The sequence below is a fragment of the Nanorana parkeri genome, unplaced genomic scaffold (assembly GCF_000935625.1).
Source record: "Nanorana parkeri isolate BGI_ZX_2015 unplaced genomic scaffold, ASM93562v1 scaffold763, whole genome shotgun sequence".
NCBI lineage: Eukaryota > Metazoa > Chordata > Amphibia > Anura > Dicroglossidae > Nanorana > Nanorana parkeri.
The window spans coordinates 137418-156094 of NW_017307031.1; the positions used below are offsets into that span (position 1 = coordinate 137418).

General features: G+C 48.9%; 1 protein-coding gene across 1 annotated transcript in view; it reads left to right on the forward strand.

Moving 5' to 3' along the window:
- The window catches only part of CNTFR (ciliary neurotrophic factor receptor), a 186169-nt gene that overhangs the window by 122700 nt on the left and 44792 nt on the right, over nucleotides 1-18677 (forward strand). The window contains exons 5-7 of the mRNA XM_018564592.1: nucleotides 6944-7061; nucleotides 8108-8274; nucleotides 16676-16839. Of these exons, the coding sequence (XP_018420094.1) occupies nucleotides 6944-7061; nucleotides 8108-8274; nucleotides 16676-16839 (449 nt within the window). The remainder of the gene's footprint in view (nucleotides 1-6943; nucleotides 7062-8107; nucleotides 8275-16675; nucleotides 16840-18677) is intronic.

Sequence of the window (18677 nt, forward strand, 5' to 3'; positions counted from 1 at the left end):
CCCCCCCCCCAGCCCTGCCAATTCTGTAGACATGTAAAGAGCCCCTGTCACCTCTGTACAGCACTGCAACCCACATGACACCCTTTTGCTCATTTATGATTGCGACCTGTGAAGAAGAGTGGCTCTGCCCTAAGCTGAAGAGTTGCATGTTGTGTCAGTGTAGTTGACTGCAGCTTAGGTTGTGTTATCCAGAGTGGATGCTTTTAATCCTCCACGGCTGAGTTAAGTACATTCAATTTGCATATAATCACTTTAAGATCTGAGTGCTGGCGGAGGAATGTTAATGTGCATTCTGGGGACGGCTGCCTCATGTCAATGTGCAGTGTCCTACCGCAGAATGACAATAAGGATGAAGCTAGTGAGGTGATGAGGGTCCTCATCTCTCCTCCCTGCCGGCACCCCCGTTCTCTATTCCCCTTCTATAGTATTGGCTCATACAGCGGGGCACGCAGACCTTAACCTATTCTGTACACTACAACATTGCCTTCAGCTTATCTCAGATTGGTGGGGCGACCAAAGTGAGGAAACATACATACAGGTAGACATGACAGCTACAGGCAGGAATCATAGGCAGACAGCGATCATAGACAGGCAGGAATCATAGGCAGGCAGGGATCATAGACAGCCAGGAATCATAGGCAGGCAGGGATCATAGACAGGCAGGGATCATAGACAGGCAGGAATGACAGCTAGACAGGCAGTAATCATAGGCAGGCAGGGATCATAGACAGGCAGGAATCATAGGCAGGCAGGAATCATAGGCAGGCAGGAATGACAGCTAGACAGGCAGTAATCATAGGCAGGCAGGGATCATAGACAGGCAGGAATCATAGGCAGGCAGGAATCATAGGCAGGCAGGAATGACAGCTAGACAGGCAGTAATCATAGGCGGACAGTGATCATAGACAGGCAGGAATCATAGGCAGGCAGGAATCATAGGCAGGCAGGAATGACAGCTAGACAGGCAGTAATCATAGGCAGGCAGGGATCATAGACAGAAGGCAGTAATCATAGGCAGGCGGGAATCATAGACAGGCAGGAATCATAGGCAGGCAGGAATGACAGCTAGACAGGCAGTAATCATAGGCAGACAGTGATCATAGACAGGCAGGAATCATAGGCAGGCAGGAATGACAGCTAGACAGGCAAGAATAATAGGCAGGCAGGAATGACAGGGGCACAGACAGGAATCACAGGCAGGCAATAAGAATAGGGGTACATGCAGGTATCATAGACAGGCTGGAATGACAGGAGGAAAGGAAGGAATCATAGGCAGGCAGGAATCAAAAACAGATAGGAATGACAGGAGGACAGGCAGGAATGATAGGAGGACAGGCAGGAATCATAGACAGGCAAGAATGGTAGGAGGACAGGCAGGACTCATAGATAGGCAAGAATCATAGACAGGCAGAAATCATAGACAGGCAGGAATCATAGACAGGCAGGAATCATATACTGACATGAATCATGGACTGGCAGGATTGACAGGTGGGCAGGCAGGAATCATAGACAGGCAGGAATGTCAGGAATCATAGGCAGGCAAGAAGAAGGCAGCAATCAATGTCAGACAGGATTGATTAGTGGACAGGCAGGAATGACAGGTGGGCAGGCAGGAATCATAGACAGGCAGAAAAGCAGGGTTGGGGGTAGACATTTGGAAATGGGAGGCAGGAAAGACAGAAAGGAATGAGACATGAAAAAGGCAGGAATGTTTGGCAGGAGACGGGAGTGCATTGAGCGGCTGGAGGGGGGTGCCAGGTTATCACATCATTTTAGGTCCTAGGTGTGCTTTAAATTTTCACATATTTGGTTCAGTCCACTTATGTTTCATTTCCATTATCAGCAGAATAAAATGAAGTTCATCTCCCCAGGGACAGACAGCAATAAAAACCTGGCATGGATTCTAACCCTCCTCCCCGCGTCATCCAAAACTATTACTATGACTGTGAGGCTGAGTGAGGTCTCTGCAGAGTAGAGCAGGGAAAGGGACCATTTGACGCGGTGACAAAATAACGTTTTATAAAAGTAACGACTGAGAAGAAGAAATAACAGTTTGAACAGTAAAGCAGAACTCGAGTTTTGTATGAAAAAAAAAAAGATTCCGCCTCTGAGCGACTTTGCCGCGAATAAAAAACAATTTCAGGAGAAGAAAAAAGAGAAAAAGATTGCGCGTTAAAATACAACGGCGTTAAAATAAGTCATCCGTCTTAATGAACTGAATGTCGCCGAGCTCGCAGCCTCTGCAAACAGAAAACATATAATAAGCCGTGAAAGTGGCCTGTAAATGAAACAGCTTCATTCAGCAGCGCGCTCGGCGGGAGGCCCATCGCTCGTTAAAGAGGAAAGCGTTCGCAGATTGTCAATATGGCCGCCGCGGGCCCCTCCAGGCACAAATGTTTGCAGTTAACAAATTGTCATGTTCTCCCTACAAATCAGCTATCTAATGCCGGGCTGCCGTACAGGTGCCGAGCCTCAGCAGCCGCGTAACGAGCGCTGCGGCTTTGTCAATAGAGCCCGTTATGAGAGCCTAGCGGGACTCCTTCACCCGAGCGCGTTTTCGGCGTAATCGATGACAATTGCTTCTTGTGTTTTGTTTCCTTGGGAGAGAGACCGGCTTTTAATAAAAATATATAAATTCTCCCAGCCGGTGACGACGACGCGCGGCATCAAACTTATTGCAGCCTGTTTAAAGGCAAGTTGTACGTCGTGTTTTGTGGCTCCGAGTTACATGAGCTCCTCGATAAAGAGTTCTTATTCTCAAAGAGAAACCGTCACCAAATGGAAGAAGAAGGAATCTGAATCTCTTCTCTTAGATTGTTGGATTAGCTCATACTTGATCATTCGCTTGTATTCTCTCCCTGTCACAATGATATGATCAGACAGGAAGCCCTCTCCCCAGGCTGTCACTACTTCAGATACAGTATATAGACCCCCACATCCAATCACTATCCAAATCCTGCCGCCTTCACCTTTGTAACATCTCCAAAATACGCCCCTTCCTCACCAATGATACCGCTAAATTACTCATCCACTCACTTATTATCTCTCGTCTTGACTATTGCAATTCCCTTCTCATTGGCCGACCTCTACACAGGCTCCTCCCCCCTGCAGTCTATCATGAATGCAGCTGCTAGACTCATTCACCTAACCAACTATTCAGTGCCTGCAACCCCCCTATACTGGAACTCTTTATCCCAACCTGTCCTTCTATCTCCAACACTGACCGCATTTAGGCGATCCCTTAAGACTCATCTCTTCAGGGACGCCTATCCCACCTCAACCTAACCGCTCAACCATCACATTCTCAAACAATTCCTCCCCACACAGCTACCTCCTCATGTATCACTGGCCCCTCCCTTTTAGATTGTAAGCCCTCAGGGGCAGGGCCCTCCTTACCATCTTGTCTTGAATTGTATTGTGATTGTAATGTCTTCCTTATATTGTAAAGCGCTGCACACACTGTTGGCGCTCTATAAATCCTGTGTAATAATAATAACAGTAGACAACATTCATTAAAAAACTGTCCTATAACAAAGGAACTATTAGGATTGCGTGAAAGAAAACAAAATGCCTTAAAGTGATATTAAAGCCCGCCCACCTTTGCTTGACGCTGTTGCCGCTTTTCTTTAAAAGTTTTGAATTCGTTTTCTAGAGGGTTCCCCGCAGGAATCTTTCCCCCGCCCCTGTACGGGTGCCGCCATCGTTCTAATGGAGGCACCCGTGCGCGCTCGTGCCCGCAGTGGCTGTGTGCCTCCGTAGACACGCACAGCCCTCTGGCAGGCCACACCCCTTCTCTCTTTGATTGTGGCTCTTCTGCCATCAGTATCCTCCCCCCACAACCAGGAAGTTCGGGGGGAACGGAGGATTTCTTCGGGACCGGCTGCGGGGACGAGCATAGCTGACAGGTAAGTGTGGGGGGGGGGACTGGGGGAGAAAAAAGGTGCTGGGCTGTTTTTACCCTAATGCAGAGAATGCATTAAAGGAGAACTATGGGGTCAGGGCTTCTCCTTAGGGTAACAGGAGGACACAAACTAGCGTCCTCCCGTCACCCTAGGCTCAGTATATAGGGAGCTACAGCTCGCGGTATACTGAGGCGCCGCAGCTGAAGCGGATCCCGACAATTGTGCCAGGATCCGCCCAGCTGCGTGAGTGACAGCTGGCTCTGCCTATCTAAAGGCAGAGCCAGCTGTACCCGCCCCCTCCCCTATCCGTTCCGCCAGTCAGCGCTGGCGGAGCGGGGAGGGGGGAATCCAGCCCCTCCCCCTGTCACGGCAGAGAGCAGGGACAGGATCGAGGAGAGAGCGAACGACACGGCAGAGAGCAGTGACAGGATCGAGAGGTGAGCGAACCCGGTATGTGTTCGCTCACCTCCCGATCTACTGAGCCGGCCTGTGACAGTCTCATTGTCATTGGTCGGCTAGAACTATGAGGTGAGTGTAAATCAGTTATCTACAGGAAAAAGATTCTCAGAAACTTTAGTGGTTTTGGTCAAGAGGGTGGCAAAAATAATACCCCTGACTCCCTCAACACCTACCATGTTCACCTCCAGGACGTCTCCAGAGTCGCTGCCATCCTTTGGAACTCCCTAGCCCAAATTGTTCTTCTGTATACTAAAAAAATACAATATAATAAAAAGGTGCCAATTGTGGCCACTTTTGCCAAGGAAAGGGGGAGGATCTTTCTTGAGCCCCAACGGCGGTCAGATGAGCTCCCTGGATCTAAAACCTTCCCGTGGTCTCCTTTACTAATGGTAACAAAAGCATCCGGGATTTTGCGTTTTTTTTTTTTAATTCTGTGATTAATTTTCCCATTAGTGCCTCGTGTGTTAGAGCATTCCACAGCTTAACCGCTATTTCCGTAAACAACCCCTTCCTGCGCTGAAGGCAAACTAGTCTTTTCCTCCATCACATTGTCAATGGGCCCGGGAATAAGTCATTGCGTTGCCTTGATTTCACCTCACTTCAAATCTCCTTTGTTGATCTTTCAGCATGGCGTCCAAAACGGAATCCCGTATTCTACATCTGTCCATGCCAGAGGTTTGTACAGGGACAACGATGTACCGGCATTGCCACTTTGTATCTACATTTGTATACATTTTGTGTCGATTTTGAAGATACAAAATTCCTGCTGGACCTTTTTGTGCATCTGTGGCTCCGCTACTCGAACTTTCTGGGCGTGACTGGAACTGGTCCTGTCCTCCTGGAATTGGATCCCTACATGACCTCTGATGCTTGGATTTTTTTTGCCGAGAATAGAACCCCCTGAAGAAGCTCATATGTGAAACGCGTAGGGGATCAGTGGAGCTGCACAACCATGTATATGTAATATAATGATGGATAAATGATTGACATTAGGAAATGGACAATGAATTATGCATGATCTATATGCAAGAAATGTAGGGATTCGATAATCATGTCTATATATTAACTTCGATTTTAATTTTCATCATGGAAAAATAATTTTTATGAACTGAATAAATTTATACGATTTTCTAACCTTAAGAGTCCTCTCTTAAGAAAACCCCACCACAACTTTTGTTGTTTATGTACACTGAGTGGCCAGATTATTATGCAGTGAGCCCCTCTTGAACATGTACCGAATTCTGCTGTTTTGCTGATACTCGCTCCGTGGCTCCGAGCGCCAACAATCATCCCGCATCGTGGAAGTTATCATGGGAGGAGGTGAGGCGGGATCGAGAGAGCAGGAGGTCTCGGGTGGAGCGGTGATCATGGGACGAGGGATCTAGAGAGCAGGAGGTCTGAGGAGGAGTGGTGATCATGGGAGGAGGGATCTAGAAAGCAGGAGGTATTAGGAGGAGCATTGATCATGAGAAGAGGGATCTAGAGAGCAGGGGGTCTCAGGAGGAGCGGTGATCATGGGAGGAGGGATCTGGAGAGCAGGAGTTCTCAGTAGGAGCGGTGATCATAGGAGGAGGGATCTGGAGAGCAGGAGGTCTCAGAAGAAGCTGTGATCATAGGAGGAGGGATCTAGGGAGCAGGAGGTCTCAGAAGAAGCTGTGATCATAGGAGGAGGGATCTAGAAAGCAGGAGGTCTCAGGAGGAGCGGTGATTATGGGAGGAGGGATCTAGAGAGCAGGAGTTCTCAGAAGGAGCTGTGATCATAGGAGGAGGGATCTAGAGGGCAGGAGTTCTCAGAGGGCAGAGGGATCTGGAGAGCAGGAGTTCTCAGAAGGAGCTGTGATCATAGGAGGAGGGATCTGGAGAGCAGGAGGTCTCAGAAGAAGCTGTGATCATAGGAGGAGGGATCTGGAGAGCAGGAGGTCTCAGAAGAAGCTGTGATCATAGGAGGAGGGATCTAGGGAGCAGGAGGTCTCAGAAGAAGCTGTGATCATAGGAGGAGGGATCTAGAAAGCAGAAGGTCTCAGGAGGAGCGATGATTATGGGAGGAGGGATCTAGGGAGCAGGAGGTCTCGGGAGGAGCAGAGAGGACAGTTTGGGTGACATTTTGAGACAATCTTAGTGATGTAGCTCAGTATTAACCAACGTTTCCAAATTCATCTCCGTTTTCACCTGCAATTTCGTATTTGCCGCATGGTTTTATACAAAGTAAATCATTGCATAGTGTATATAAATACCTGTAATAAATGACACCGAGTGAACACTAGACTCCCATCGAAAGCTGTGACTGTCACAAGTCTAACCCCTCTTTCTATTACTTCAATCACTAACATTGGGAAATACAATACACTTGTCAGGGCAGCTTGTTCTGTAGCTCATGTCTTAAAGCAGTTGTGGTGCTGATTTTACTGTCTGTTACACTGCTGGCCCCTGGAGGGCGCTCTTATTAATCTGCATATAAAATATATTCTTGCCAAAGGTAAAACGGCAAAAATTAAACAAATGTGAAGACAAAACGGAATATTTGATAACATTGTTTGACATGCGAGCTTTCATTTACAATGTATCTTATGTTATCTTTACAGATCCTCCCAAAGAACCATCGCTGATGTGTCGGTCGAACAATTACCCCACCTCCTTCTACTGCAGTTGGCATCTCCCGAGTCCCACCTACATCCCCAACAACTTCAACATCACCGTCATGTAAGTCGGAGCCATTGGCAGCAGAGGCTGCGCTGTTAATAGAGACTCAGAAGGAAAACAGTTTATGCACAAGAATTGAATTTCCTGTAGTGAATGTCAATGCAGAATACGCATGCGCTGGTATCGGTATTGGTGCATCACTTGTATGCATGATTGGGCCCCAATTGATTTTAAAGGAGAACTATGGGGTCAGTGTTTTTCCCCATAGTTCTCCTTGGGGTAACGGGAGGACACAAACTAGCGTCCTCCCGTTACCCTAAGCTCAGTATACCGCGAGCTACAGCTCCCGGTATACTGAGACGCCGCACCTGGAGCGGATCCCGACGTAGATGACGGGATCCGCCCAGCTGTGTGAGTGACAGCTGGCTCTGCCTATCTAGAGGCAGAGCCAGCTGTACCCGCCCCCTCCCCCGTCCGTTCCGCCAGTCAGCGCTGGAGGATCAGAGCGGGGAGGGGGGAATCCAGCCCCTCCCCTGTCACGGCAGAGAGCCGTGACAGGATCGAGAGGTGAGCAAACGCCGCTATGTGTTCGCTCACCTCCCGTTCTACTGAGCCGATCTGTGACAGTCTCATTGTCACAGGTCGGCTCAGATTATGAGGTGAGTGAAAAGCACCCCCCATAGGTCCTTTAAAGCACCAGCTGTTCAGGTCAGAGCCCAGCTCAACTCCCTGACCACTAGAGGGAGACTCTACGAATCTGACCAGGAAACGCGATCATCAAATACGTCAGATTTAGCGGTCAGGGTCTGGAACTCGCTGCCTCAAGCCGCGTTTTCAGCAAATAGTCTGGAATCATTCAAGAAGCTTTTGGACGATTTCCTGAGAGACCGTAATGTACAAGGGTACAGGTACTCTTAAGAATGAGAACACTCAGGGACCTATACACACACACACACACACACACAATAGGTTGGACTTGATGGACTTATGTCTTTATTCAACCTCAAATACTATGTAACTATGTAAAGATTGGGAAGACTGGATCCGATTTTCTTTTTCATTGACGCGTTTCCCGTTTCTGACGCTTTCCCGCGTTGTATTTCCAGGCATGACACAAAACAGCTCTTCTGTGAGAAAGACCCGTACCCCAAAAACCGGTGTCACATAAGGTACAGCCACCTCTTCTCCACACTGAAGTACCGGGTGACGGTCATAGCGACGAACCCTCTGGGGAGGAACTCCACCACCATCAGCTTTGATGAATTTACTATAGGTAATTGGGGGGTTTTTTGTTTTTTTTAGGTTTATTTTTTTTTGGGTGGGGATTTATTTCAGTTCATTTTGTTTATTTCTCTTTATTTAAAATATGAACATTACTTATGCAAGGAGAAAAACAGAAATAAATAATTTAATATCATACATTTTATACAAATAGAGAGAGAATGTAGTGGTCTCTCTCTCTCTTTTCCTTTCTTTCTTTCTTTCTTTCTTTCTTCCTTTCCTTCTCTCCCCCGCCCCCTCTCTCTCCCTCCCCCTCATCTCTTTCTTCCTTTCCATCTCTCTCTCTCTCCCTCCCCCTCATCTCTTTCTTCCTTTCCTTCCCTCTCTCTCCCTCCCCCCTCATCTCTTTCTTCCTTTCCATCTCTCTCTCTCTCCCTCCCCCTCATCTCTTTCTTCCTTTCCTTCTCTCTCTCTCCCTCCCCCTCATCTCTTTCTTCCTTTCCTTCTCTCTCTCTCCCTCCCCCTCATCTCTTTCTTCCTTTCCTTCTCTCTCTCTCCCTCCCCCTCATCTCTTTCTTCCTTTCCTTCTCTCTCTTCTCCCTCCCCCCCTCTCTCTTTCCATATCTCTCTCTCTCTCTCTCTCTTCTCCCTCCCTCTCTCTCTTTCCATATCTCTCTCTATCTCTTCGCATTAATTATTAGATACATTTAATGATTGTTTTTAAACATAATTTTGCCGTATAGAGCAGGAGAGCGTTAATAAAAAAAAAAGATCCGTTCTGCGTGTCAGATATGCTGCATTCCCCGTTCTTATCCCATCGTGCTAATGTACCGCGAGCTGTAGTATAAGAATAATATTATAATAATATATAACTATTTCAGCAGGGGTCCCCTGAGACCTAAAAATGATTTCAAGGGTTCCTCCAAGGTAAAAAATAAATTGGACAAATAACCGTTTCCATTGCACAGAGCAAATCAGGTCCTTCATGAAAATTCAGCCAAATTGACACTTAGAGGAACATAGCCGCAGCCAGGGAGCGATAGATCAACAGAGAGGCGGCTCAAAGGGGGAAGAGTGAACCCCAGTCCAAGTCCTCCATGATGTCACACACCTTTTCCTAGGAGAAACTTTGCAGTTTTGATTGCATTGGCTCCTGGTCCTGCTGGCAGCGCGTATGATAGCTGGGCGCCAGTAAAATTAATTAAATTGGAAGGACGGGGAAGCAGAACATTTGGACCTGGCTGTGAATGGACGAGGCTGACTGATGTTCTGGAGCTCATTCTTCCTCTTCACCGTCCACTGTGCTGCCGGGATGTCCAGTATACCGAGACGACCTTAACCTGTTCATGTCTGCAGGAGAAGCAACGGCTGGTGGGGACACACTGGGTCACATACCAGAGGAGCTTACACTCTAACGTCCACCCCACAGTCACATCAGTCTCTGTACAGAGGAGCTTACTCTCTAATGTCCCCTCCCCCACAGTCACATCAGTCTCTGTACAGAGGAGCTGACACTCTAATGTTCCCCCACAGTCACATCAGTCTCTGTACAGAGGAGCTGACACTCTAATGTTCCCCCACAGTCACATCAGTCTCTGTACAGAGGAGCTGACACTCTAATGTTCCCCCACAGTCACATCAGTCTCTGTACAGAGGAGCTGACACTCTAATGTTCCCCCACAGTCACATCAGTCTCTGTACAGAGGAGCTGACACTCTAATGTTCCCCCACAGTCACATCAGTCTCTGTACAGAGGAGCTGACACTCTAATGTTCCCCCACAGTCACATCAGTCTCTGTACAGAGGAGCTGACACTCTAATGTTCCCCCACAGTCACATCAGTCTCTGTACAGAGGAGCTGACACTCTAATGTTCCCCCACAGTCACATCAGTCTCTGTACAGAGGAGCTGACACTCTAATGTTCCCCCACAGTCACATCAGTCTCTGTACAGAGGAGCTGACACTCTAATGTTCCCCCACAGTCACATCAGTCTCTGTACAGAGGAGCTGACACTCTAATGTTCCCCCACAGTCACATCAGTCTCTGTACAGAGGAGCTGACACTCTAATGTTCCCCCACAGTCACATCAGTCTCTGTACAGAGGAGCTGACACTCTAATGTTCCCCCACAGTCACATCAGTCTCTGTACAGAGGAGCTGACACTCTAATGTTCCCCCACAGTCACATCAGTCTCTGTACAGAGGAGCTTACACTCTAATGTTCCTGAGCGGAGTTGTGCATTATCACCTGCAGCCCTCCTCTATAGTACAATGCTGTCATCTCCTGGACACCAGCTAACAGTCCCATTGGAAGTTCCGGCACTGGCTGCTAAAATTAACATTGTGAGAAGTTCCTTGGGGGGGGAGGAGGGGGTTGTGTTTGAAATCCAGCCGTGCATATGAGGCAAAGAATGTGAATATTTTCTGCTGACAAACCTCCTCGTTCTCGTCTTTGAAGTGAAGAACATTTCATAGAGCTGATATTTATCATGTAACAACAAAGTTGACAAACAGGCAGATGTGGCGATTTCTCAATGCGGGCAGACAAGTGCGGATGATGGAGCGTGCGGCTCCCTGCTAATGGGAAACACATGAGAGCCCGGCTAGTGAGGAACAGGGCGGCTTATAGCTTGTGTGGATGGGGACTGCAGGCATATAGTGGGACAGTAAGTGTGCGGTGGGAAGGTGGGTGTGCATTGGAACCGTGGCTGTGCAGTGAGAACGTAGGCGTGCAATGGGACCGTAAGCATGCAGTGGGACTATGGGCATGCAGTGGGACTGTGGGCATGCAGTGTGTCCTTGGGTGTGCAGTGGGACCGTAAGCATGGAGTGGGACTATGGGCATGCAGTGAGACTGTGGGTTTGCAGTGGGACTGTGGGTATGCAGTGGGACTGTAGGCATGCACTGGGACTGTGGGCGTGCAGTGCGACTGTGAGCGTGCAGTGAGACTATGGGTATGCAGTGGGACCAAAGGCATGCAGTGGGGTCGTGCGCTTGCAGTGGAACTATGGGCGTGCAGTAGGTGTCCTAGGAGGAGCGTTCCCATATTAATTTGATTATTTGTCTATCCCAGAGTTAAAGTGGGTCCTCCGTTGGCATGCAGTGTGTCCTTGGGTGTGCAGTGGTACCATAGGCATGCACTGGGACTGTGAGCATGCAGTGGGACTATGGGCATGCAGTGGGACCGTGGGTTTGCAGTGGCACTGTGGGTGTGCAGTGGGACCATCGGCGTGCAGTCCCAGGAGGAGCGTTCTCAAATGAATGTGCTTGTTTGTCCATCCTGGAATTAAAGTGGGTCCTCCATCGGATATATTTTTCATCTTAAGTCTTACTCCATAGAAGCCATTGTTTCCATGTTCTGTTCTAATGAGCATCGACAAGCCCGGAACAGTTGTGCACTTTAATGGCTCTATTATATTGTGCGGTATCTGCACTATAGGGCTGCTTGTTGCTGGCTGTCATTCAACTCTGAGGTTTGGCGCCATCTAGTGGTGGAGAGCAATTACTGCAGAGAGCTCTAGACTGAGGGTAAGTATTGCAGGCTTTGCAGCAAAAGCTATACCAGAGTTATCAATGTTTATATTTGTAGCCAGCGTTCTGCTTTAAAGATCCAGAAAATCAGCATTTCGAAGAGAAAGTCAACAACGGAAGCCCCTGTATCTCTCCCAGTACAGGTACCTTGATGCGATGAGTTGTTGTGAATACGATGGTTGAGGATAAATGACAAATGGCAGTCACCACTCTTCATGTGACCTCCATAGACCTCGTATCTCCGGCCTCCATGATCTCACCGGCTCCTGGCTGATAGACCGGCTGTCATTGCAGCTCACACAACCATTGCCAGCTCTGTACCGGAGTGACAGGTGCTCTTTAACCCCTTCATGACTGAGGCCCTTTTTTCCATTTTTGCACCCATGTTATATTCCACATTTTAGGCCTGAAAATGACGTAAAACCCCCCAACATTATATATTTTCTGAATGCCAAGACCCTATAGAATAAAATGGTGGTAGTTGAAAATTTTTATGTTGCGCAATATTAGAGTAGAGAAGTTCCGGTAGCTGACGCGTAAGTCTCTTTAAAAGTTTTCTGGCTGCCTTCAGAGGTCTCCGGGTTCCAGGATTAATCACTTTCCAGCGAGATTCCATTTTCCCTTCACAAACAAAAATGTGTTTTTTGGCACCTGACGCACCAGAAAACGAACCTCACTTCTGGGGAATGGAAGCGCTTTGTTGTGATTGGCTGACGGCGTAGCAGTGTGCAGCGGGAGATCGGCGCGGCCGGCTAATTGGAATCTTTGGGGATATTGCCTGTCTGGCGTCCAGTCCCCGAGCGGAGTGAAAGCGAGATCCTGCCGGACATCTCACATCCTTCTAGTCTCGTCTGCCCGCTCGTTGGGAGACTCGGAGACTTCTTTTCTCTCTTTGTTACTTTTCATGTAAAGAGGACCTGTCACCACTCTTCAGTCAGATGTGCAATGGCGTTTCCTGATTTCATTCATCGGCCGCAGTGTTAGTCACGCTTGTCTGGTCCCAGGAAGGGCCCCATCTTCAGAACCAATATATGATCTTTTCTGTGCTGGAAGTTGTTTGGTGCAGGCAGCAATAGACTTTCCTAAATCCCCCGACACCGACCCTCCGTGTACCCCGAAACACTAACCTATTCTATAACCCTAATCCTGACTGTAACCCCAACACTAACCCTCTGTGTAACCAGAACACTGACCCTCCCTGTAACCCCAACATTAACCCTCCCTGTAACCCCAACACTAACCCTCTGTGTAACCCCAACACTAACCCTCGCTGTAACCCCAACACTAACCCTCCCTGTAACCCAACACTAACCTTCTGTGTAACCAGAACACTAACCCTTCCTGTAACCCCAACACTAACCCTCTGTGTAACCCCAACACTAATCCTCCCTGTAACCAGAACACTAACCCACCCTGTAACCCCAACACTATCCCTCTGTGTAACCCCAACACTAACCTTCTGTGTAACCCCAACACTAACCCTCCCTGTAACCCCAACACTAATAGCGCCTGTAACCCCAACACTAACCCTCCCTGTAACCCCAACAATAACCCTCCCTGTAACCCCAACACTAACCCTTCCTGTAACCCCAACACTAACCTTCTGTGTAACCCCAACACTAATAGCGCCTGTAACCCCAACACTAACCCTCCCTAAAAACCCCAACACTAAGGAAAAACTCCACTTAAATTAAAAAACATTCTTCAAGATAACCTTCCCCTCAATATAACACCTCCACCATACAGAAGACGAGGAAGGGTCCATGGATTCCTGCAATGTAGACCAATAGATGACCCAATTCATAGGACCAATGCTGTGCTTTTCCATTGGAAGGGAAGAGGGTTGAGCGGTGAGGGGTGGAGGAGGTTAGAAGGCAGATGGATGTAGAGCAGGTTGGAGATATGTCAGGTTCTATGTCCTTCCCTCAGCGGGTATTCAGGCCACCTCTCAGGTTGGTGATGGTGGGAGCCCAGACGCGGGGGACTTGCCAGTACGGTTGGTACCTCCACTCAAGTAGACTTGGATAACGCACAATCTCCTGCGTAGTGGTAGCCAGTACAGGGGCAGTCCAAGACCACGGTAGCAAAATCACAATCCGGAATCGTAGTCGTTGAATGTAGCAGAGGTCGGGGCAGGCAGCAAAGTATCAGGGTCACGGAACGGGCCAGGGGGTCATGGAACAGGCCAGGGGGTCATGGAACAGGCCAGGGGTCTATCTAGAGGCAGAGCCATCTGTACCCGCCCCCTCCCCTGTCCGTTCCGCCAGTCAGCGCTGGAGGATCGGAGCGGGGAGGGGGGAATCCAGTCCCTCCCCTGTCATGGCTCTCTGCCGGCACAGGATCGAGAGGTGAGCGAACGCCGGTATGTGTTCCCGCTCACCTCCCGATCTACTGAGCCGACCTGTGACAGTCTCATTGTCACAGGTCGGCTAGAACTATGAGGTGAGTGAAAAGCACCCCCCCCACCCCCCTCATAGTTCTCCTTTAAGAGGCGGTCCAGTGCTCCGCAGGGAGCAGCGCGCCCTTTTCCGGCTGCACAAGGAGACCACCCGACGGCGCGGGACCCTGCGGGAGGTAACGGGTAAGTCCTCACACCACCGGCCCCGGCGACCAGAAATGACCCTGAAAAGCGTGGGAAGTAGAAGAAGGAAGTGACAACTCGTAACCACCGGAGTGTGTGAAATATTTCAGAAGGCGACAGGTCCCCTTTAATTACCGTCAACCTTGGCCAGCGCTGATTGTCCTCTGCGCGCCCCCGCCCCTCGCCGACGGCTCTGCCAAATGATCTTCACCGTGACGACGGCAGATATTGTCAGTAAATCTAAATGTAATTCCCTCCGCCGGTCCTGTAAGATGAAATGAGACGATTTGACTGTGGCGGTCCTCTCCGCCTCCCAAGGTGCGACGCCTGAAATCCTCGGCTTTACCATTCACGTTCCCTTCGCCGGAAATGTCAGCACATCAGATCTTTGACTGTATCCAGGGAAATCAAACAATTCGGCAGATATAACCTGTTGCCGTTCAATTTCCTTTCCTTGTTACAATCACATGCGGTCATAATGTATTTATTTCCGGAGCTCCTCCCCCATCTAGTGGCCATAATGTATATATTTCCTGAGCTCCTCCCCCATCTAGTGGCCATAATGTATATATTTCCTGAGCTCCTCCCCCATCTAGTGGCCATAATGTATATATTTCCTGAGCTCCTCCCCCATCTAGTGGCCATAATGTATATATTTCCTGAGCTCCTCCCCCATCTAGTGGCCATAATGTATATATTTCCTGAGCTCCTCCCCCATCTAGTGGCCATAATGTATATATTTCCTGAGCTCCTCCCCCATCTAGTGGCCATAATGTATATATTTCCTGAGCTCCTCCCCCATCTAGTGGCCATAATGTATATATTTCCTGAGCTCTTCCCCCATCTAGTGACCATAATGTATTTATTTCCGGAGCTCCTCCCCCATCTGGTGGCCATAATGTATATCTTTCCTGAGCTCCTCCCCCATCTAGTGGTCATAATGTATATATTTCCTGAGCTCCTCCCCCATCTAGTGGCCACAATGTATATATTTCCTGAACTCCTCCCCCATCTAGTGGCCACAATGTATATATTTCCTGAACTCCTCCCCCATCTAGTGGCCATAATGTATATATTTCCTGAGCTCCTCGGCTCCATCTAGCGGCCATAATGTATATATGTCCTGAGCTCCTCCCCCATCTAGTGGCCACAATGTATTTATTTCCTGAGCTCCTCCCCCATCTAGTGGCCATAATGTATATATTTCCTGAGCTCCTCGGCTCCATCTAGTGGCCATAATGTATTTATTTCCTGAGCTCCTCGGCTCCATCTAGTGGTCATAATGTATATATGTCCTGAGCTCCTCCCCCATCTAGTGGCCATAATGTATATATTTTCTGAGCTCCTCCTCATCTAGTGGCCATATTGTATTTATTTCCTGAACTCCTCCCCCATCTAGTGATCATAATGTATATATTTCCTGAGCTCCTCCCCATCTAGTGGCCATAATGTATATATTTCCTGAGCTCCTCCCCCATCTAGTGGCCATAATGTATTTATTTCCTGAGCTCCTCCCCATCCAGTGGCCATAATGTATATATTTCCTGAGCTCTTCCCTCATCTAGTGATCATAATGTATTTATTTCCTGAGCTCCTCCCCATCTAATGGCCATAATGTATTTATTTCCTGTGCTCCTCAGCTCCATCTAGTGGCCACAATGTATATATTTCCTGAGCTCCTCGGCTCCATCTAGTGGCCAAAATGTATATATTTCCTGTGCTCCTCGGCTCCATCTAGTGGCCATAATGTATATATTTCCTGTGCTCCTCGGCTCCATCTAGTGGCCACAATGTATATATTTCCTGAGCTCCTCCCCCATCTAGTGATCATAATGTATATATTTCCTGTGCTCCTCGGCTCCATCTAGTGGCCATAATGTATATATGTCCTGTGCTCCTCGGCTCCATCTAGTGGCCACAATGTATATATGTCCTGTGCTCCTCGGCTCCATCTAGTGGCCACAATGTATATAAATAGACCCCTCAGTGTTTTCTGAAGACATTAGAAGCCGGTTGCTTTAGGATTGCTTCTCTCTAATTGAAACTTTGTAGCTCTGTGTGAACAGATGTGGCTGGGAGAAGGCGGGAGAGGGGAGGAGTTAACTCCATGGAGACATTTAGCTGTAAGTATAAAGCTATTTGAGAAGAGCCGCTAGGATTAGCCTGGTGCACATAGGACTAGGCGCCCCGAGCTCCACCTGCTGACGTCTGTATGTACGATATTTCATTCTGATCATGTGACACTTGTCTGTTTCAGTCCTGATGACATGAAAGTGACGCGCGCGGTACACGCCGGACGCCGCGACCTCCCCTTTATAACGCTTTCCTTGTACTTGCAGTGAAGCCGGATCCCCCGGAGAACGTCGTCGCCAAAACCGTCTATAAGAATCCCCGGAGGTTAGAGGTCACATGGCAGACGCCCTCCACCTGGCCGGACCCGGAGTCGTTCCCGCTCAAGTTCTTCCTGCGGTATCGGCCGCTCATCCTGGACCAATGGCAGCACGTGAGTACAGCCGAGGGCGCCATCTTTGTTTGGTTTGGTGGTGGGAGGAGCTTCTCTGGGTGTGACCTATGGGAGATTGGACCAGCGGTGTCCGCGAATGCTCCAGTGCATAGCTTTGCATGGTCTGGAGAAGGTCCGCCTCCTCTTTCTTCTCTTTGCTGTGTTTTTGGAGTCTGCACATGCTTCCTGTCATTTCGCTGCAGGCATGTGCTGTCTAAAAATCATTTTCTTAGTTGTGCACCTAGCCAGGAATCATGGCGGACATAACGGAATGTCACTTTAAGGACCTTAGAGATTTAAAGGGGACCTGTCATCTAATATATTCCTGATAGGTTACATTGTACTGCATTTGTTCTATAGGAAGCCGCCCTGGAGCTCCAGTCTGTGACTTTGCCTAGGCTGAGATGATGTCATCAGTCTGCTGTAGCCAGGATGAAGCATTTCCTCAGTCTCCCCTCCCCCAGTGATCAGTCTGCTGCAAGCAAGAGGAAGCATTTCCTCAGTCTCCCCCTCCCCCAGTGATCAGTCTGCTGCAAGCAAGAGGAAGCATTTCCTCAGTCTCCCCCTCCCCCAGTGACCAGTCTGCTGCAAGCAGGAGGAAGCATTTCCTCAGTCTCCCCTCCCCCAGTGACCAGTCTGCTGCAAGCAGGAGGAAGCATTTTCTCAGTCTCCCCTCCCCCAGTGATCAGTCTGCTGCAAGCAGGAGGAAGCATTTCCTCAGTCTCCCCTCCCCCAGTGATCAGTCTGCTGCAGGCAGGTGGAAGCATTTCCTTGGTCTCCCCTCCCCCAATTATCACAATGCAACATTGTAAGTTTGTAAGAAGTCACATGGTGCACTAGATGGTGTCAGTCTGATGTAGAGTATCCTTCCACCCAAAGTCCTGGACCCGTCCCCAGCCTGTGACTGGACAGTGAAAGGCGAAGAAGCGCAGCGATGAGGTCATCTCTCTTATCACTCTGCTCTCTCCTCCTATCAGTTTTAAAGTAAAACTTTACAGCTAATTTCCCTCCCCTATCCCCTTGTAAGTGCACAGTGAAGAAGCAGTAGACTGATGAGCTCACCTCTCGATCAATCTGCCCTCTCCTCCTACCAGCATGCTTCTTGCACTGCAAGCACAACAGATTGATTCCTGGATAGGCAGAGCCAGCCGTCACTCACGCAGCTGGGTGGATTCAGACAGCATTGTCGGGGTCCGTGCGGGCTGCGGCGGTCTCGGTATACCGCGAGCTGATATACTGAGCTGTGGGTCACGGGAGGACGCCGCTAGTTTATGTCCTCCCGTGACCCCGGGGGAAAAGCCCTGACCCCATTGTTCTCCTTAAGGCCCCGTTCACATTGAGCGATTTATCGCGATATCGCGGCAATTTACCGCGCGATATCGCTCTCCAATGCTTCTCAATGGGGCAAAGGGTCCTGCTGTCGCGGGTCGTGCGTCGCTACAGCAGGACCCTTTTTGGAGCGGATGTAGCCGCGATTCAAGCTTGCTCAATGCAAGCATTTGCGCGATATCGCGCGATAAATCGCGCAAAATGCAAAACGCGCGATTTGCGAACCGCTCAATGTGAACGGGGCCTCAAGTGCATTTTTTCACCCAATTTTAGGGCTTGATAAGGAGTTGCGCTAATATCGTGCGACATAAAAATCTGCAACCGCCGCCATTTTATTCCACAGGGTCTCGGCTTTCAGAAAAGATATCGCGTTTGGGGGGTTGGAAGTAATTTTCGGGCCTAAAATGTGGATTATAAAATGTAAACAAACGATGGGAAAAAAAAGGCCTCGGTCATGAAGGGGTTAAATGATCGTGTTCCGTGATGAATAACAATGTATCTATTTTACT